This window comes from Hyperoodon ampullatus (assembly GCF_949752795.1).
Source record: "Hyperoodon ampullatus genome assembly, chromosome: 3".
Classification (NCBI taxonomy): Eukaryota; Metazoa; Chordata; class Mammalia; order Artiodactyla; family Ziphiidae; genus Hyperoodon; species Hyperoodon ampullatus.
In genome coordinates this window covers 154,983,450-155,005,686 of record NC_136916.1, presented here as the reverse complement: position 1 = coordinate 155,005,686, position 22,237 = coordinate 154,983,450, and the positions used below count along the sequence as shown (strand labels likewise).

The 22,237-nt window shown below is 39.5% G+C and overlaps 1 protein-coding gene across 1 annotated transcript in view; it reads left to right on the top strand.

Moving 5' to 3' along the window:
• Positions 1-4,890: 4,890 nt before the first annotated feature.
• The window catches only part of SNW1 (SNW domain containing 1), a gene marked incomplete at its 5' end in the record, with an annotated part of 33,668 nt that continues 16,321 nt past the window's right edge, over positions 4,891-22,237 (top strand). The window contains 6 exons of the mRNA XM_079699195.1: positions 4,891-4,961; positions 7,329-7,482; positions 11,583-11,744; positions 19,306-19,401; positions 19,494-19,600; positions 20,543-20,647. Coding sequence (XP_079555321.1) covers positions 4,891-4,961; positions 7,329-7,482; positions 11,583-11,744; positions 19,306-19,401; positions 19,494-19,600; positions 20,543-20,647 — 695 coding nt within the window. The remainder of the gene's footprint in view (positions 4,962-7,328; positions 7,483-11,582; positions 11,745-19,305; positions 19,402-19,493; positions 19,601-20,542; positions 20,648-22,237) is intronic.

Here is a 22,237-nt window from a genome sequence, read left to right as displayed (position 1 = left end):
ACCAGCTCGGTGCTTTGTGACCACCTCGAGGGGTAGGATAGGGAGGGTGGGAGGGAGATGCAAGAGGGAGGAGATATGGGGATATATGTATATGTATAGCTGATTCACTTTGTTATAAAGCAGAAACTAACACACTATTATAATATACTCCAATAAAGATGTTAAAAAAAAAGACTGGGGGAAGAACAAGTATTATGGGAGCAAAGAAAATAACCTTTTTGTTGTAAATGATAATAAACTCAAACTAGTTTAAAGCAACAAAATAATTTATTGGCTCACTTGGTTAAAAAAATTCAAGGTGGTGTGGTCTTTAGGCACTGCTGGATCCAGGAACTCCCATGATGTTGTTCAGAGGTCTCAACCTCTATCAATCTCTTACTCTCCTTCCCTTTACTCTCTGGTCTCTCCTTTTTGCATGGTGGCTTCATTCTTCCCTGTCATGGGCTCTTGATTTATGCCAGGAAAGACAGATATTGGTAAATCACACATAGAACCTTATAGCTTCTGATCCAAAAGAAAGGCATATGCTTTCTCTCCTAATTCCATTGATCAAACCTCTAGCAATTCTCTCTCAGTCTCCTTACTGGTTCCTCCCATCTCCCCAACTTCTAAACTCCAGAAGTCTGTCCTTGGACTATTTCTCTTCTGTACCCACACTCCCTCCATTGGTAATCTCATCTGGTATCATGAATGTAAGTACTATCTGTCTCCAACCTAGATCATTTCCCCCATACTTCAAACCTGTATAGAAACTGCCTACTTGGCACATTTACTTTGCTGTCTAACAAGGCATTTCAAATGTAACGTGTTCAAAACCAAATTCCTGATCTTCCTCCCCCCACCCCAAACATGACCCTCTTGCAGTTTTCCCATCTCAGTAAATGGCAACTCTATCCTGGTTGGAGTCATCCTTGATTACTCTCTTTAATACCTCACATCAATTCCATCATCAAAATTTTTTGCTTATACTTTCAAAATAGATCCAGATTCCAACCTCTTACCATATCCACTACTAACTCCCTGCCTAAGCCATCAGCATCTCTCCCCAGATTATCTCAAAAGCTACGCATTGGTCTCCCCATTTCCTTCCTTGCTTCTTGGAATCCATTTTTAACATAGTAGTCATAATGGTCACCTTAAAAACATATTTCAGATCAAGTTTTTTCTCTGTTCAGGATCTCCGATGTAATCTCTATATACTGCAAAGGAGTGATCTCCAAGATATATTGACAAGTGGAAAAAAGCAAAGTGAAGAAAAGTGTGTATGGTATCTGCTACTTGTCTAAGAAAGAAAAAGAACTATAAAAATATATATATGGGGACTTCCCTAGTGGTGCAATGGTTAAGAATCCGCCTGCCAATTCATGGGACATGGGTTCAAGCCCTGGTCTGGGAAGATCCCATATGCGTGGAGCAACTAAGCCCATACCCAACTACTGAGCCTGCACTCTAGAGCCCGCAAGCCACAACTATGAAGCTCGCGTGTCACAACTACTGAAGACTGTGCACCTAGAGCCAGTGCTCTGCAACAAGAGAAGCCACCGCAGTGAGAAGCACGCTCACCACAACTAAGAGTGGCCACCTTTTGCCGCAACTAGAGAGACCCGCACGCAGCAACAAAGACCTAACGCAGCCAAAAAATAAATTAATTAATTAAATAAATAAATTTATTTTAAAATATATATATATACTTATTTGTGTATACTTTTAAGTGGAAGAATAAACTATAAAAAATATTTTTAAACTTTATCTACAGGGTGAGGAAAGGAAAAAGAAGGAAGAGACAGGGAAATAATCTAGACTTCTCTAAATGTACTACCTGCATGGTAAATTTTGGATTTGAAACCATATAACTGTTTCACAAAACTATTTTTTTTAAAAAAAGCAGCTCCCAAAAATCCAAAGCAAAATGAAATATTCAGACCTAACTGGGTATCGAGTTAGTGGCATAATGACACATGGAGGAATTATTCCAAGTTACTTTAAAGCAATGCAACTTGACTGTACGTGCCTAGAGAGATATACCCTGAGGACAAAAAAGACTTGAAAAAAAAATTCAGAAACTATTATCATTAGGCATATGTTTAGTAATCATATTGGAAATGTTATTCTGAAACCATTATATATAGAGTAGGATAAGGCAAATGAGTAATTATGTTAACACCATTAGGTACTGAGATTTTCAGAAGAGATACACATATAAAATCAAAGTAAAATCTGTATAATCCTAAACTTGGATTGGAATATTAGTATAAATGCATGATGCATTTTCTCAAAAACTATGTGTATATGTGAATTTTTTAGCTCTGTCCACTGAAAAGGCTTACAAACAATAATTGCCCAGTAACGATGAGCATTTGTAGCATCCAGATTGTTTTCTTTAAATATCACTTTCCACTTAAAGAAAACCTTCTTGGAAAAAGGACTGATTCAAGGTGTGGGGCAGAAAAAGTACTAAATTAGCCTTGAACATCTTGTCACACCAGAAATCAAGTGATCTTGGATGCGGGGTGCTTCTGCTGCTGCTCAAACTAGTGTGTGTGGTTTGGAAAAATTCAAAGAACTGTACACTGAGTGCATGCACCTTTCTGTATGTGTGCTATACTGCTATTAAAAGTTCGTTTCGGGCTTCCCTGGTGGCGCAGTGGTTGAGAGTCCACCTGCCGATGCAGGGGACACGGGTTCGTGCCCCGGTCTGGGAAGATCCCACATGCCACGGAGCGGCTGGGCCAGTAAGTCATGGCCACTGAGCCTGCGCGTCCGGAGCCTGTGCTCCGCAACGGGAGAGGCCACAACAGTGAGAGGCCCGAAAAAAAAAAAAAAAAAAAAGTTCGTTTCTACATAACGGAAGATTTCAAACGTATACAAGAGTAGAGAGAATAATATAATAAATATCCGTTTCCCCATTATCTAGCCTCAACAGTGATCAAAACTCATAGCTATTCTTGTTTCATCTACAGTATATTCCACCCACCTCCCTCTCCCCAATATTTTGAAGCAGATTTCATTTATCCTATCACTTCATCAAAGACTGTGTTTAATCCATAATCTATGTAAAAGACAATCTATCTGAAACACCTAACGTATATAAAAACATACATACATAATACACATAAGGAGTGTTCTAAAGGTAACTTACTAAGGATCACACAATACCTCCCCCCCGGAGAGTGTTTTGGAGGTAGAGTGTGGAGAAAGAAGACAGCGTGTAAAAATTTTTGAGTGTGAATGTTTTCACAGCGTCCAATAATTCTCCATTCGCCAGTCTCACGATTTCCCACTCTTTTATTTAACGTTGCCGCCCCCGGAAGGCTTTCGTATTTGGGACCCCAACAAGGAAAATGAGATTAAGTGTAGAATAAAATAAAGAGACTTAAAAGGCATCTCAACTTCGTTAGTACTTTGCCTAGAGAACGCTCTATCGTGTCACAGTGGAAGAGATGCATTTGCTTTTTCTTAACGGAAGCGCTTATCCCGTGATAACTCCGGTTAGAAGAGAACCGAATTGTAGTCTTGTTCAAAGAACTACAAATCCCAGAAGGCCATTCGGCTAGGGCGCCTGCGCACCGCGCGCTCCTTCCTTTCCCCAACTCTCTGCCGGGAAAGACCCGCCCCGCGGTGCTGTCGCTCGCGCTGGAAGAAGCGGAAGAACATGGCGCTCACCAGGTGAGTTGTTGATTTCGGTCCTCTATACGGAAGGGTCTGGGAGTACCCACCATTTTCATTTCTCTGCCCACACTCTCCGGGCAGTAACCCGGCCCGAGCCACAGAGCGACATAGGCCGAGGCCACGGCTAGGCCCTCTCGCCGGCCGCCGGGGCGACTAGGCCTCGCCGAAGCTGGGGTCTTTCCTGAGCGGCTTCTGGGGTTGAGTTCGCCCCCTCACTAGGACCGAAAGCCGCGGCGTGGCGAATAGTTCTCTGGCTTAAGATGCCGAGGAGTCGCATGTGTTTTCGCTTAAGCATCTTGGGGGTGTGGAGAGAGCTCCCTTGGGTCCGCGGCTTGGGTGGGCGCGATGGGAGTGTGGAGGGCAGTGGCTTATTTGTCTTGGCAGAGTGAAGCGGGTGGGAGGCGACCGCCTGGCTTACTGCTGTTCGCCTGCCGAAGTCTCTCTCCTGTCTCTGTCCCGAAACAAGGATTCCTGGGGAAAAAAAGGGGGGGGGGGGCGGGCGCAGCACTGAACGGAGATTTAAAATCAGCCACAGTACTGGCCGCTGTCTACTAATTCGCGCCGCTGCTCCGCACTTTAACTGTGGGCCTTAGAATTTCTTCCCGTAGATGGAACCACTTCGGATTTTTGCTGTCCCGGTTGCCTTGGCAACCGCAAGTAAAGTGGTCCCCGCCTTTAAGAGAAAGATGCTTAAGGGGGCGATTCCAAGGAGTTATGTAACTCCTATTAGTTGTCGACCTTGCTGCCCCATCTAAATAGAAAAACTTTCCATGCGAACGAACGCAACAGGAAAAGTTGAGTGTCACAGAGGGTAAAGAAAGTAATCACGTTAGTACGTACGCTTGAGTTCCCTAAACACCCTTCATTCTCCTCACATACGTTTTTCCTGGCTGATGACAGTTATGAATCCTACACCTATTAGAATCAGAAAATTCTTTTGGGAATTACTTTTGGGTGCCTTGCTCTATCCTAGGGCTTGTGTGTATACAGAAGGAAATCTGACAGTCTTTGGCTGCAAGGAAGATGGGGTACAAGGCATACAGATATGAAACAAAGAACAACACAGAATGCTTATTGTGTAGTACTGACCTTAAGTGCAAAAAGAATTAGATGGAATGAGCTGAATGAAATGGAGCGTGTTCTTTAGTAAATGTTGCAGGCAGCAAACATTTGATTGAGTACTCTCCAGATGGGAGAAGTGTGACAAAGACTAGTCGAGTTATGAGGAGAGGCTTTGTGGAAAAGATGGAATTTGAAAAGGACACAAAGGAAAAATATCAGAGATATTGTGGGTATTGTGTGCTTAAAAGTGCAGTGGCAGGGACTTCCCTGGTGGTCCAATGGTTAACACTCAGCACTTCCAATTCAGGGGACGCGGGTTCAATCCCTGGTTGGGGGAACTGCGTGGCGTGGCCAAAAAATTATTTTTTTTCCTTAAAATTCCAGGGGCAGAGTTCAGTCTTTAAATACCTTGACTTACATAGCTTTCTGATTTTGTTGAGTTTTAGCTGATTTGGTTTCTAGTTATGGTCTCAAGTTTCCAGGTGAACTGTTTTCTCTGAAATCTACCAAGGATTCTTAACAGCAGGGACTGGACATGCTGATGTGTTACAGTTCTGGTGTTACTAACTAAAGATTTAAAGTCATACTGATTTAACTTTCTAAACTCGTGTATTTAAGGTTATGTATCTAATAATATCACTTGCATTTAATATGCTTTCTTTAGTAAAGGGGAAAGGATAGACTAAGATGTCTCCACAGTGGCACTGTTGATGTTTTGGACTGGATAATTCATTCTTGTATGGGACTGTCCTGCGCATATTAAGATGTTTAGCAGCATCTTTGGCCTCTACCCACTAGATGCCAGTGGAACCTCCAAACCCCTTTCTACCCCCTGCCTCCCAAGTTCTAACAATCAAGATGTCTCCAGACATTGTCAAATGTCTACGTTGTAGATATTTTGCTCCCAGTTGAGAAACACTGAGGTAGACTTTCTGCTGGCTTATGCAGCCCACCCCACCATAGGAGTGTACCTCATGGGAATATCATCCTTTACAGGGAACAACAAAATTAAGACCCCCTGGAAGGCTAGGGTGTGTTCTAATCATAATCCAGGCCAGATTTCCTGTTTACTGGTTTGTCCAAACTCTGCCTTTTGATCATTTTACTGATTGGTTCTTCCAACAGAAGGTAAAGACAAGAGAAATGAAACATAAGTAAATATTTTGGCTTTTTTGTTACTGTCTTTGTATCCCTCCTATGTATTGGGTATACATGGTTTACTGAAAACAACTGTGGTATAAGCCCAAAATGTTTCACTCCATTCATCCAGTTAGTAAATCGCATGTGTTGAAAGTCTACCATGTATCAGGCTAGGGTTGGTTTTACAGTATTGAATCAGTCAGGCAAACCTCTTATCCTCACAGAACTTACATTCTAGGGAAGACAGACTGCAGGAGTAAACAAATCAGTAATGCAAGTTCAGGTAGTAAGTACTAAGAATAAAATACAAATAAAGGGATGGAGAGTAACTCAAAGTGTGGGGTGGAATGCTGTTTTGGACAAGGTGATCATGTAACAGCTGTTGGGAGGTATAATTGAGCAGGGACATGAATACTAAGAAGCAATCACTAAAAAATCTGGTGAAGAGTATTCTTAATAAGTAAATAGAATACTTTATGGCAGTGGGAAAGCAAATGTAAAGATCCTGAGATGGCTTGTTTAAAGGAACAAGTAACATAAAAATGAGTGCAAATGGAAGAGTGAATATATTTCTTTTGCCAACATTGAAGTAGACCCTGCTGTGAGCTAGCTAGACAATGCATGGAGAGTTAGGAATAAAAGAAACAGAAGGCGTGATTCCTGCCCTCAAGTTGCCTACAGTCTAATGAGAGAAAGAAAGGTCAATAAATAGATGATAGCAATAAATAAGGTAGATGTTGTAATAATGATACATAGAGGGTCTTGTGAGAGCATGGGTGATTAGTTTGTGCAACTAACCCAAACTGGGGGAATTGGGGAACAGCTCCAAATAATCAAATATTTATGGAACACATATTGAATGGTATTTAGACACCGTGCCAAGTGGTTCATGGGTACTGTCATTTAATACTACAGCTCTGTGAGATAGGTAATCTTATGGTCTGTCATTACAGATGAGAAAACTGAGGTTCAGAGAGGTAAACAACTAATCCAGGTTAGTGAGTGGCATAGGTAGGATTTGAACTCTGAGTTCTTAGCCATCACATTACCTGACCCGCCAAACTGAATTAGAGCCCTCTGACATACGCTGTCATAACACTCTGTACTTTTTCTTATGACTTAGTAAGTGGATTACTGTGGATTTGTGTGATTTTGATTGTCTCTCTCCCCTGCAAGACTCAGCTGTCATTTTCTGTTCATCATCTCATTGCCTACCTAACACAGTGCCTGCACCCCAGCAACCACTAAATATTTTTGAATAAATAAGCTCTACTGCTTATTCACATATTCTTTTTTTTTTTTTTTTCCCCTTTGCAGAACGCGGGCCTCTCACTGTTGTGGCCTCTCCCGTTGCGGAGCACAGGCTCCAAATGCGCAGGCTCAGCGGCCATGGCCAAATTGCAATAATCAAATATAAGAGTTTTTAAAATTCTGACTTTTATTATCTTTGCTTATAGCTTTTTACCTGCACCTACTCAGCTATCTCAGGACCAGCTTGAGGCTGAAGAAAAAGCAAGATCGCAGAGATCACGGCAGACCTCACTGGTCTCCTCCCGAAGAGAACCTCCCCCATACGGGTACCGGAAAGGCTGGATACCTCGGTTATTAGAGGTAAATAATTGTGCTGAAAATTATTATAGCACCTTTGTAAAATAAATGTAAACCCTAGAACTTCTGCATATGAATGTCAGTATGATAGAAATTCTGGTTGTGAGCTCTCAAGACATGTACTTCCCTCAGAAGATTGAGCTTTTTCTTCTTGCTTATTCTCACTGCTTTATGATCACTGAAGAAGTGTACAATTTATGTCTATTCTTATGTCAAACTGTTACTCATGTACAGAAGAAACTAACAAACCCTTTATGTTTTGGGGGGGATTATAGTATATGGAAAATAATGGGAAAGTAAGAGGAAGAAGATGAAAGAATGGTTTCATGTTCAGGTGCCTTTCCCTCCCTCTCCTCTTCATGCACAATGCCGCATCACCCTGAAGAAACAACTTTCCTCCAGGGAAAACTCCAGCAGCATTTCTTTTTCTGATTTTTTTCCTGTTGGTATAGTGGCTAGAACACTGACGAGTTTTTTTTAATTAATTGTTTTGCATTATAGCTGGGTTCCTTACTCTCTCTTTTTTTTTTTTTTTTTTTTTTTTTTTTTTGCGGTACACGGGCCTCTCACTGTTGTGGCCTCTCCTGTTGCGGAGCACAGGCTCCGGACGCACAGGCTCAGTGGCCATGGCTCACGGGCCCAGCCGCTCCGCGGCATGTGGGATCTTCCTGGACCGGGTCACGAACCCGTGTCCCCTGCATCGGCAGGCGGACTCTCAACCGCTGCGCCACCAGGGAGGCCCTGTTCCTTACTCTTTGTGTGACCCTGGACAGATCCTAAGCTCTCTTCATCTGTTTTCCTATCTTCAACTTGAGAATGTTAATATATCCTAACATACAGATTAGATAAATTTGGGGGAAGGTATAAGAGACAGAATTTGTTGGTTGATTCAGAGGCAGTGAGGGAGAAGGAGGAATCTGAAATGATCTTTTTATATCTCTAGCTTGTTCCCAAAGAACAAACTTTTTTGGCAGCACCTATTCTCCTAATTACTCAGGATCTTGTGCATCACTTCAATGCGTATTCCTTTCCCTAATTCCAGGGCATACTGCCCATGCTTGATCACCTTTTTTTTAATCTAGGGAGAAACGCAGACATTTGAGACTTTCCTCCTCCAAGCCGCTTCCTGTTCTCCATCTCCCTATATTCATTCTGACTCCTGCAAATTTTCCTCATCCAATTCCCAAGGGATATACCTGCCCTATTGAAAACCTCTGTGCCTATTCATGTTTGTACCCAGTTATTTTCATTTTATCACTTTGTCATGTTCTGTCTTTATATGGTTATAATTTTACTTTACAAAGGGGAAGGGCCCAGTGTCCTTAGCTTTTTTTCATATGCCTGCAAGTGGTGATCATAGTGAACTAAGTATTCAGTGGATTGAAATATTTTGCTTAGCACCTATAAAAAGGCAACTGTGTCCTCAGCCTCTCTCATGTTTGTCATTACCCCTGCCCTACCCAACTCTTTGTACAGCCTAGAAGAGGAACACTCAACTAAAGAGATCATGTCTTCTCCTAACATATTCCCTGGTGATTTTTTTGTTTCTCTGGTTGATTTTTGTTCAGCTGTCCTGTGGTCCTTATTAATTCTAGTGTGTGAAAGCCAGTCTTACCACACTTATGATGGGATTTTTGTTGTTGTTGCTTTTGTTTTCACTGATAATGTAATTTGTGAGAAGCAGAGCAAAATAAAAGATATCAAGGAAGCTGTGATGCTGACTTATCTGTGGCAGAAAAAACAGAACTTGTCATTATCTAACAGAAGGCTTGAGTGTTTCTTTTTAGGGATTACAGGTGCTCTACTTTTGGCCTCTTGATAGATTAGAGTTGGGTGGCAGGCATCATTTTACCTACAGTAGAAATCTCATCCTTACTTGCATTTCAGCATCAGGACATTCAGGTACTATTAGCTTTTAAAATCTTACTTGACTGTCAAAAGTGTCATATATCCTGGTGGAGCAGAACAGTTTATTTGAAAATCAAACCAAAATGGCCAGCTAGTAGAAATACTGTGAGTGCTTCTTGAGGAGAGTGAAAGTTCTGTGGAAGAAAGCATTTTGTTCTAGTTTGTAAAGTAAAAGCTATGATTTTTCTGGCAAGCTTTAGGACCATGTAATGCCACATCTACAGTCTTGAAGTGCTTATTACAGTTGAAGAACTCTAGTAAATCTGAGCCCATGTCAGATTGATGGCCTGGCTACAGGTAGGACCTTTCTTGGGAATACCTTAACTATTTTCTGCCTAATTTACAAGAAAACATCTCCTTTAGCTTTATTGTTTGTTTTTAAAAATGTCAGACCTTTCTTTAGCAAGTAAGCATGTTGTACCTAGAAAATCATATATCCAGGATCTAATGGAATATTTCTTGAAGGAGGAGATCATATAAAAGTGGCTATTTTCATAATTTTTTTCTATCAAACCCCCTCTGAATGATTAATATTAATATATTTTTTCTCTCATTTCTTAGTGAAATGATTTGCCTTTTTTTGAGCCAGGGTATTTCAGTTTAGTAAAAAATTTAAAGACTTTTGGGGTCAAAAGATCTGGGTTCAGGTCCTCGTAGCTATCCATGAGACCTTAGAAAAATCACTTTTAACTTTTCTAAACTTGAATTTTTTCCATATGAAAATATGAGGTGTTGAAGAACTATAAGAATTAAATGAGAATATATATATGTGTGGGCAAGTATTATTAAATTTAACAAAACTATTTAAATTATATTTAACATTCATATGTTAATTTGATGATATACGTTTTTGTAATATTAAACTTCATTGACAGACTTAGCTTGTTCTACTTTAGAAGTCTTAATTCTCTTCTAAGTAATTGTATAATCATCGTTAGAAATGTGGTAAACTCATTTCTGGGTCCTTCCTATGTATTTGCTTCTCATGGAACACTGAATAAATAGGATGTTGTTAAAATCTGAAGAAGAAATATAATTCTGTCCTTTTTTTTTTTTTTTTTTTTTTTGGCTGTACTGCTCAGCTTGTGGGATTTCAGTTCCTCGACCAGGGATTGAACCTGGGCCACAGTGGTGAAAGCCCGGAATCCTAACCACTAGGCCACCAGAGAACTCCCTAATACTTTACATTTTTGCTCTACCTATAGCATGACCTGTCCTTCACTAAGAAAATTATGTATGCTAAAATGAAAAATCTTTTCCTTATGCTAAACATTTTGTTTAATTTCTTCCTGTCATGTACATAAAATCCACATTGTTGCCATGGTCTAGAAGCCCTTTCGTGATCTGGTGTTTGTCCACCCATGCAGACTTATCACCTATATGTCTGCTCCTCTGCCCTCAATAAGCTACAGCCCCAATGGACACTCATTTCCTAGAACATGCCAAGCTCATTTTTGCAGCAGGGCCTTCACACTTGCTGTATAATCTGCCTAGAAAATGCTTCCTTCAGATCTTCCCATGACTGATTTCTCATCATTCAGGCTTTAGCTCATGTTACCTCTTCCCAAAGGTTATCCCAACCACACTATCAAAAATAGCCCCTCTTGGGACTTCCCTGGTGGCGCAGTGGTTAAGAATCCGCCTGCCAATGCAGGGGACACGGGTTCGAGCCCTGGTCCGGGAAGATCCCACATGCCGCAGAGCAACTAAGCCTCTGTGCCACAACTACTGAGCCTGCACTCTAGAGCCCACAAGCCACAGCTACTGAAGCCCGCTCACCTAGAGCCTGTGCTCAGCAGCAAGAGAAGCCACCACAACGAGAAGCCCGCGCACCGCAAGGAAGAGTAGCCCCTGTTCACCGCAACTAGAGAAAGCCCGCGCGCAGCAACAAAGACCCAATGCAGCCTAAAATAAATTAATAAATTAATTAATTTTAAAAATAATAAAGAAAATAGCCCCTCTTCCCAGTCCCTTTATTGCTTTCAAGGCATTTATCACAAGCCAAAAATTATGCTGCTTATATCTTTGCCCACTAAAGTATACACTCCACAAGGTCAGAGACCTCTGTTTTGTTTACTGCCATTTCTGTAGCATCTAGCATAATAAGGGTTCAATGGTTATTTGTTGAATAAGTGAATATATCCTAAATCTCAAACTACTATTAAATATTCTTTTTATTTCTTTTTAATATATAGGATTTTGGAGATGGAGGTGCTTTTCCAGAGATCCACGTGGCCCAGTATCCCCTGGATATGGGACGAAAGAAAAAAATGTCAAATGCACTGGCCATTCAGGTGGATGCTGAAGGAAAAATTAAGTATGATGCAATTGCTCGACAGGGACAGTCAAAAGACAAGGTAACCTTCTCATTGATTTTTTTCCCCATTGATAAATATTTTGTGAGGAGTTTTTTTAATTGTATGAAAAATGATAAATCTGGCCATTTAGTTTATGTTAAAAGTAACAGTGACGTATACTTAGGCTAACTGAAGATGACTTCATAACAATATGAACAATATAATATGACTTCATAACAGCAATGACTTTTTCCTTTGAAATTCCCCAAATTGATGATAGGTTATGTATACTTAAGGGTTTTTATGTATTTGTTTTACATTTTAAAAACAGTTCTTTTTTTTCCCTTCTAGTTTTATTGAGATATAATTGACATACAGCACTGTATATTAAAAACAATTCTTTTATAGTACTAACTTTTTTAAAGGCTAGCAAATTTTTTAAAATCTACAATCCTAGCACCCTAAAAAAATTAAATTTAGTTTTGTCTATAGTCTTCTATTTCTCTTCCATGTACTTAAAGAGTACATAGATACTGGGCTTCCCTGGTGGCACAGTGGTTGAGAGTCCGCCTGCTGATGCAGGGGACACGGGTTCGTGCCCTGGTCCGGGGGGATCCCACATGCCGCGGAGCGGCTGGGCCCGTGAGCCATGGCCGCTGAGCCTGTGCGTCCGGAGCCTGTGCTCCACAACGGGAGAGGCCACAACCGTGAGAGGCCCGTGTACTGCAAAAAAAAAAAAAAAAAAAAAGAGTACATAGATACTTAATTATTTTAATGGTTTATTTGAATAGAATTAATCACATAAACTTCTTTCTCCCTTGATTAAGTACAAAACTGACACTTGCTACTATTAGGATGGCCCTGCTTACAAAGTAATCCAAAGACCAAAAATGAAGTTTACTTTAAATAATCTCATCACAGAGCAGCCACACTCAGAGCCAAGGAACTGTTTTTAAGACCTAGTTTGGTTTTTTTTAATAAATAAATACTCCAAGTAGAGGTAAAAGGGCTCTTTAGAGTTGAAGATATTGGGGAAAGTACTTGAGAACCTTCACTACCTGTCCTTTGCTTCTCTCTCTCCCAGACATTTTCATTTTACCCTGTAAGACAGCACTAATGATAGACCATCCTTTGCTCCTCCATCATGGCTGCTAGTTTTGGAGGAAAACAATTACGCAGTCATGCAAATTTGTATCTCAGGTTTCAGCAGAGCTGTCTTGATGTTCCTCCAAGTTTAGCTCCTACTCCTCTCCATCCCCTCTCAGTTTAACAGGCGACTCCCCATCTGTTTGCAGATAAGACTATTGGAAGAAAATTGTCGGCTTTCTTTATCCTGCACGTGTCTTTTTGTCTTGACTACTCCTTTTGTCTCTATAACAAATCTCTTCTATCTAAACCTAATCTTGCCAAGTGTATTCTAGTGTATCCTGGATCTCGTCCCTTCCCCTTGTAACCTCACTTTACATGTATTCCCACTTTACATATACACACACACACATACACACTCAAACATACACATCCTTTTTTCTTTTTTTTTTTTTTGCGGTAGGCGGGCCTCTCACTGTTGTGGCCTCTCCCGTTGCGGAGCACAGGCTCCGGACGCTCAGGCTCAGCGGCCATGGCTCACAGGCCCAGCCGCTCTGCGGCATGTGGGATCTTCCCAGACCGGGGCACGAACCCACGTCCCCTGCATCGGCAGGCGGACTCTCAACCACTGCGCCACCAGGGAAGCCCACACATCCTTTTTTTACATGAATGAGATTTTAATTCTCATAACTCCCATAGACTTTTTTTTTTTTTTTACTTAAGATGTTTTGAAGATTTTCATTAAGAAAACTATATAGCTATTCTAAGCATTAGTGGTTTCCAATTTTTTAGTTTTGCACACAGTGCTGTATTCAAGATCCATATATAAGCATCTTTTTGCACATGAGTATTTGTGTAAAATAAATTCTTAGTAGTCTATGCATTGGGTCAAAGGATATTCCCATTTCAAATGTGACACATAATGCCAGTATGTTCTCTAAAAAGCCTTTGCTTAACAATCATTCCATTCTTTTGTGTTTCCCTCAGACCCTCCATCTGTTGTTAGTCACCATGATTTATCTTATTTCCTTAACATTTCTCTAGTATTGTCCCTTCTCTGCTACTTAGTTCAGACCCTTATTTTTTCTTGCTTAATTTACTGCAGCAGAGTCTGAACCCATCTCCTTGGCATTTGTCTTGCCTGCCTGAAGAAACAGTCATTCACGTTTTTCTGTTTCTCTCCCTCTCTCCCCCACATAAACACATACAAGCATGCACACTTAAAATCTTTCCATAGCCTTCAGGATAAGAACCAGCCAAGCATCTTATGGCACACTTGACCCCTCGCTTACCTTTCTAGCCTAGCATCAACTTTCATGACCAGAGTACTGAAATCCAAAAATAAAGAGTCCAGTTTTAGCCATTCTATTTATTTTCAATACAAAATAATCACCATAACAGGTAGTTGTTAAAGAAGAAGAAACTTTCAGGCATTCCCTATGAATGTCTGCTATGAGGAACTTCTTGCAGCTCCCCTATTATGGCACATTCTTTCTTACCTTGGGAGCTTCCCCTGGGTGCCCTCCGATGCTGGGGAAAGCCGTCTCCCTATTCTTTTTTTCTGGCTAAATTCTATTGCTTTCAAGTCGCAACTCGCTCTTCACTATTCCAGGATACTGTCCCTGATCCTCCCTAGCTAGATTGGGTGTCCTTCCTCCCTATTCCCTGTGTTTACTATAAAGTAGCAGTTGTAACTATCCATTTTGTTGCAATTATCCTTTTGTTGTAGTTATACATTCACTAATAATGTTCTATGTCATTTGACTAAAAGCTCCTTGAGTACAGAGATGATATCTTTTCATTTTCCTCTTTGGCACCTAACTTAGTGCCTGACAGCTTGACACACAGGCATTCAGAAGTGTTTGTTGGAGGTATTATAGCAATATTTATTGAATAACAGAAAGCCACTTTTCCTGAAGCCACTAAGGAAGCATGGTCCACTCCTGCAATAGGAAAAATAGGTCCCTATACATGCAGGGCATATACTGGAAATTTACCCTGGGCCATGAAGGTCTTCATTCACCTTTGTTTTGGTGCACCTCTCCTTCTCTGGAATAATAACTATGCTTTATTGGTATGTGCTACCTCTCCTCTCATTTATTAGGAAAAAGCAGCATTTTAGGACAATAATTTGACATTGACAGGATGTGTAAGTTTGAATGAAATACAGTTTTAACCCATTTTACATGTATATTGGTGATTCTTTTGTATTGAAAGTAGAGTAGAAATGTTAAAACTGAACTGTTTTAATTTTAGATTTCAGTATTCTGGCCAAATAAGGTCTCCAAAGTATTGTTCGTTACACAGTAAAAGCCTTACATGTTTGTGTAGAAATCAGCCACTGGAAATGATCCCTAGACTAGTAGTTTATAGGGGTACCACTGTCAGGTTCATACTAGCCCTGACTGTAATGGGGAGGCTGTACGTGTGTGGGGTATATAGGAAATCTCTCTACATCCTGTTAGTTTTGCTGTGAACCGAAAACTGCTCTGAAAACTGCTCGTAAGACTGCTTAAAAAAAATCATAATAAATAACCACAATGAAGATTAAAAAAAAAAGAATAGGGCACTCAATGAGTTGAGAAGAAAGATACTGAAGAGAGTGACTACCTGGAGTATTCTAACATTGTTTATGATGGATGTATTTCTTTGCTGGACTTTATACCGTGGAATATACATTTGAATTCTTTATACAAATTTAATTAATATGTTATTTTTAAAAGTGGATGTATTAATGCATGAAGTTCTAGACTGCATGTAATGATTCAACATTAACTATGCATTGGCATTTGGAGGAGAGGGACACTCTTGATTGCTTGGGACTGTCTTGAGCATTGTATTATGTTTAACATAACTGGCACTACCTATTAAATGCCAGTAGTGCCCCCTCCTGCACCCCCACCATTGTCTTAAACAGAAACAGCTCACGTATTTTCATAGGCCCTGGGAGGGGAGTTGGAGGCGTTAGCATTGCCCTGTGTTAAAACCACTGGTTTTCCTGTTTTAGAAGTAGGAATTGGCTACTAAATGCACAAAATGAGATTTTTAAAAAATTCATTGTCATTCAGAATGCTGATATGCAGGGTCCTTGACATAGGATGAAAATCGCTTTTTGGATTATTGAATTTGCGCTATACTGCAGTAGTTTCTGATTTGTATCAGAGGGATCTGGCATTCTTCAGAAACCAGGAACTTCTCACTGAAATATTAATAGTGAAAGAGCAAGAATGGAAAATGCTAGCTGTACGTATAAGAGGTGAACAAGGCAAGGTTCCAAGGGATAATATTCTAGGGCAAGTCTAAGGCGATTGATCTCTCTAAATGTAAAGTAAATACTGTGTACAAGACTTAATAGTAATACAAAATTGGGAAGGAGAAAAAAAATTTTAAGTAAATCTCAATAGAACTAAATCCTTTTTTTTTTTTTTTTTCCAGTTGTGACTTCAGTCATAAATCTTGAAATAAAAAGCCTGGTGTTTACATTTTTCCTTCTGAAATCGTTAAATAGGAAATGTTACATACATGATATTGCCTAAAAGAATGCCTTCAACCCCTTAGTGCCCCCCCCAAAAAACTCCAAACAACCTTAACCCCAAGATAAATTGTATGTTATTACCTTGTTCATAGGATTTCACAAACTATGTCTATAAAGACAGTGTTTTCTTTCTACCTCTGAAATGGTAGCTATGCTGACAAGCTTATCCTTTTACTCAATCCAATCCTTTGCCAGTTTTCAGAAATAAAAAACTTCTGTTTCATAGAAGAGTTATTACTTTATCTTGTTCACAAAACTCATTTGTGCTCCTGATACCTTGGAAAGTATATTGTAATTTTTCGGATAATCCTCCCCAGTCCCTTTGCCCCCTGAGATATACTGAGTTTCTTCAGCACATTTGGTTCTCAGGCAATAAAAATTTGGGGTTTTATAGTTAATACCTTGGAGGAATCTTGCTCTCCAGATGTCCTTCATCAGCTTTGTGAAATGCTAGAATCTTATTGATGCTCATTTAAAGGGTTATTAACTTTGGAATACCCAAATAAGAAGCAGCAAATGGCTCTTGTATGCTAAATTAGTATTGAGACTTTATGTTGAGCATATACGACTACCAGGGAGTAGAATCCCTTCCTGTAGCAATTACTGTGTAAAAGTAATTAACTCTTCACAGTCTTGGTATTATTTTCTAGAGACTGTTATATAACTTTTAATTCTTATGATATAGATTTTTTCCATACTGAAAAGAAGAAAGACTTTTTTTCTTTTTTCTTTTTTTTTTTTGTTGGCTGCGTTGGGTCTTTGTTGCTGCATGCAGGCTTTCTCTAGTTGCGGCGAGCCAGGGCTGCTCTTCATTGCAGTACGTGGGCTTCTCACTGCAGTGGCTCCTCTTGATGCGGAGCACGGGCTCTAGGCACGCGGGCTTCAGTAGTTGCAGCACGCGGGCTCAGTAGTTGTGGCTCGCATGCTCTAGAGCGCAGACTCAGTAGTTGTGGCGCACGGGCTTAGTTGCCCTGCGGCATGTGGGATCTTCCCTGACCAGAGCACGAACCTGTGTCCCCTGCATTGGCAGGCGGATTCTAAACCACTGCGCCACCAGGGAAGCCCAAGAAGTAAGACTTTTGAGGTCAGCTACGAGCTGTGTGATCTTAACGCACTGAGCCTTGCTTTTCTCACTGGAGTGAGCTTTAGGGTCCCTTCCAAAATGAACACTCTGAGAGGATGGTGACACTAGTAGCTTCCATGTCAATAGACATGTTTTGTGGTAAATTATCTACATTTCTTACCTGATCCCTTTTCTTATTCCTGAGAAAAACAAGCTAGAGATTTCAGTCTATAGTCATGTTACAGTTTTTCCAGGAAATCAACAGCTTATATAGAACATTCTGCAGGCCCAAAATATATGTACCTTTAGCGTAGAATAGAGCATCTCTGAAAGTCATACATTCAATCATTTGTACAAAAACTATTGACTGAATGCCTCCTGTGGACCAGGCATTGTTATAAGCACTGGAGATACTTTAATGAATAAGAGATTCCTCATCAATAATATAGGTATAATCATTGTGCACACCTCATAGGGTTGATGCGAAAGTTAGGTTAGTTTATATATATAAAGCAAAAGAACAGTGGCACAAAATAAGTGCTTAATAAATGTTACCTATTATAATTGTTATTACTTTAATGGGGAAGACAGGTAAAGATTTAAAATAGATAATAATTTCATACTGTAAGCAGTGCTTTGAAGAGAGTAAACAAGAGTTCTGTGACACTGAATGATTGGGTAGGGAGGGGTTGCTCCTTTAGTGAGGGTAGTCATAGCAGGCCTCACCCTTGCATACCTGACCTTTGAACCAAGACTCAGGTTGAGAACCCAATTGAAGAACCGGGAGCAATACTCTGTAAAGGCCCAGAATTGGGGAAAAGCAGGTTGTGTTAGAAAAACAGAAGAGTCCATGTGACTGAAGCATAATGAATGAGGGAGCGAGAGGTACAGGGAAAGATTGAAGCTGTAGGCAAAGCCAGGTCAGGTCGTATAGGCCATTAAGTTTTTTTGCTCTGTTGTTTGGAGTGAGAAATTAGCAATAGCATGCATTTCCTTTAAGCTATTTTAAGGAATGTCATGGTAGAATGCAATTATTGATATAAGACTTTGACTTATAGTAGTAAACATTTTCTTATGCAGAAAATTTCTGAAGATCTCAAGTGCCCAGGAATTTGGTTTTCTTTCATATTTATAAGTTGTCCTTTATCTGTATGTGTCAAAGAATTCCTAACTCAAGCAGCAAAATCTAGAATGCTGCTTATTTGTTAAATTTCCAGTACTACTGTTTTTCTATAAAATCTGCCATGTAAGTTATTATGGAAGTATTCGAAAGGGTAGATGGACATGAAAGTCAGTAATATTCTATTCAGCAGAGGCCTCCCAATCAGATAACAGTCCTAAACTTGGATAATGAGTGTAAAATAAGGTATGTCTATAGAATTTTTTTTTCATGGAAGAAAGTGTTCTGGATTTTTTTGACCATGGCATATGTTCATTTTCTTAGTCTGTGAATAGAGTTGATGCCATAAAAGACAAACATTATAAGTAGGGTGAGGTCAATGAAATTTTTTTGGCCTCCTGAATTTGGAAATTATTCAGTAACCTGACTTAAATTCCAGTGAGCTTGTAATCCAAGATAATGGTGCTATAGGCAGTTTATATCATCATTAATTTCAAGTTCTAGTGAGCCTCAAAAATAGGGATCACTGATGCATAAGATATTGTTGGCACAATTTATTTGGACACTGACTTGATTAGAAGATCTCAAATAATTTAAATGCATGAGGTCAGAGGAAAATTATTAACTTTTATAGCCAGGGCAGCAATTTGTGTATATATATTTTAAACTTCCTTGGTTTTAAAATCTAAAAGACAAAATCTGTGTCCTAAATTTATAAGTGTGCTGAGAGGACATTTTGACTTCTGAAATGACTTAATGAGGTTGCTTCTCTTCATTCTTTGCTTTTCTTAAGCCTGCTTGTGTTTGAACATTTTAGGTCATTTATAGCAAGTACACTGACCTGGTTCCCAAAGAAGTCATGAATGCAGATGACCCAGACCTGCAAAGACCTGATGAAGAAGCCATTAAAGAGGTATCTGGGAATTGATATATATAATTATTTTAGAAGACTTTTTACATCTTTATTAACTTTCAAACCACTCAATGTGTTGTTTCTTATTTCAGATAACAGAAAAGACAAGGGTAGCCTTAGAAAAATCCGTATCGCAGAAGGTTGCTGCAGCCATGCCAGTCCGAGCAGCTGATAAACTGGCTCCTGCTCAGTATATCCGGTATGAATCATGCCTGGAGGTTTTAGTTTCATGTTGGAAGTGATGATTGGAGTTGGGGGTCCTGGTATTCTTCCACCATCTTTAGTCACAATTGTAAATGCAGTTTTTTGAATAATGACTTGAAGCCTATTGACTCTTTGTGCATTCAGTTGAAAGCAGAATTTTTTAAGCTATCCACTTTTAAGATATTAGCTATTATGCTATTTTAAAAACATATTTTTTGTTTTTAGAAATTAACAATTACATAGAGTATATGATGCAAACCACAATGATTATAGTTTTCCATTTTTATATAATATATAACATTAGTATATTGGAAATACTATATAGTATAATACTATTATAATTATTTAATATAATAGTATACTATAAATATGAATAATATATTAATATCATTTATATAAGAATAGGCATCCTTATAATACTTCCAAATTTTGAGGGATTTCACTCAACTAAATCTTTATGTGGAAAGATGATTCATATATAGATATTGATGGAAAATTTAGAGCTGGTAGGACTGCCGCCATTATTCTTTCCATTTTACAGCCTGTGCTTAGTCAAAAACTACCAACCATAAGTTGCTTGCTGAGGATATTATGAGGCATTTTTTCCTCAAATAGGTGCAGACTTACAAAATAGATGCTATTTTCTAGACCTCTTATCTGTGAAATTGAACACTGTGGCTTCCATGGTTCAAAATGGACGGTGATGGATTATTTGCAAATTAATACAGCTGTAGTTTACATTGTGCTTATAATTCAGAATTGCTGTTAGTTCTCTTATTTCCGTTGCTATCTGCTCTGCCTAAATATTGTTGCAATTTTCGATTAATACTTTGTGAGAGAAATTGACAATGTAGTCCAGTTTAGGATTGTAATAGAAGAAAAATGCCTATTGAAAACTTGAACTGGTTATACCTTTAGTTTCATCTACATTCTTTAGATACACACCATCTCAACAAGGAGTGGCTTTCAACTCTGGAGCTAAACAGAGAGTTATTCGAATGGTGGAAATGCAGAAAGATCCGATGGAACCTCCAAGGTTCAAGTAAGTAGGTGGTTTCATGAGAAGGAACCACTATTCTTAAAAAGAGATATCAAAGGAGGAAAATGTATATCAACATGTAAATGGATAAACAGACTGTGAGACATTTATATGTGGAATACTGTTGAGCAATAAAAAGGAATAAACTTTAATACGTGCAGTAAAGTGAAATGGGTGAATCTCAAAATAATTATGCTGAGTAAAAGAAGTGAGACACAAACAAGTACATACTGTATGATTCTTTTCATATAAAACTCTAGAAAATGCAAACTAGTCTACAATGACAGGAAGTAGATCAGTGGTTGCCTGCTGGGAAGGAGGGAGTATGGATAGGCGATGAGAGGAAAAACAGGGGTAGGCAAAGGGGCATGCGGAAACTTTTGGAGGTGATGGGTATCTTCACTATTTTGATTGTGATGATGGTTTCACAGGTATTTACTTGTGTCAGAAGTTAATCAGACTGTACACTTCATGTATAGTTAATTGTACATCAGTTGTACCTCAATAAAGCTGTTTCTTAAGAAGGCAAAAATATATTGCTCGATGAAATGATGTTAATAGTGTGGAGGTGAAGTGGGTAATGATGATGACAGAGTTGGCTGTGTTTTAATAATTGTTGAAGCTGAGTGGTTGTGATGAGAAAAACAACTTTTGAGGAAAACAACTTTTTTTTTCCTGAGTTGCTGCCTAGGCATTTTACAGTATGATAACCCTGCTCACACCTAGAGACTGGACATTTAGATTAGAACTTGTGTTTAGGATGCCGGTCATAAGTTCCCACTTTGCCTTTCCCAGGGAACCTTTTAAAATATAGTTGGCCCTTTGTATCTGTAGGTTCTGCACCCGTGGTTCCAACCAACCACAGATGAAAAATATTCGGGAGGGTTTTCCCTGGTGGTCAAGTGGTTAGTATTCTGTGCTTCCACTGCAGGGGGCACGGGTTCAGTCCCTGATCGGGGAGCTAAGATCCCACATGCCGTGTGGCATGGCCAAAAGAATAGTTTTTTTAAAAAATTCAGAAAAAAATCCAGAAAGTTCTCAAAAGCAAAACTTAATTTGCCACACCTACCGGAACTATTTATATAACATTTACATTGTATTAGTTATTATACGTAATCTAGAAATGATTTAAAGTATATGGGAGGATGTGTATAGGTTATATGCAGATACTACGCCACTTTAATAAAGGACTTGAGCATTCATGGCTTTTGGTATCCTCAGGCGTCCAGGAACCAATCCTCCTCAGATACCAAAGGGTGACTATAACCACTTAGAGTTAAGCTCCAGGAAGAGTTAGTATTCTCTGTCCCAACTACCTTATAAGTAATAGGTATTGCTACGCTGCTCTCTATCTCCTGCTCCCTTGTGGCCTAGGACAGAAGATTATCCTTCCTCCAGTTCTTTCCCCGCTCCTCACTCCTCACTTCTGGGATCTGAAAGTAATAATAAACCTTGTGACTCTACTTCTTCAGGTGGGTGTATTAAAACTGCACCTTTAATTGAAACAACCCAATGGGTTTCACTTCCCCAAAGTGGGAGCTTGGATGCTGAGAGAGCTATCTGCGGACCCTGGGTGGGTGTCTTGTGCCCCTC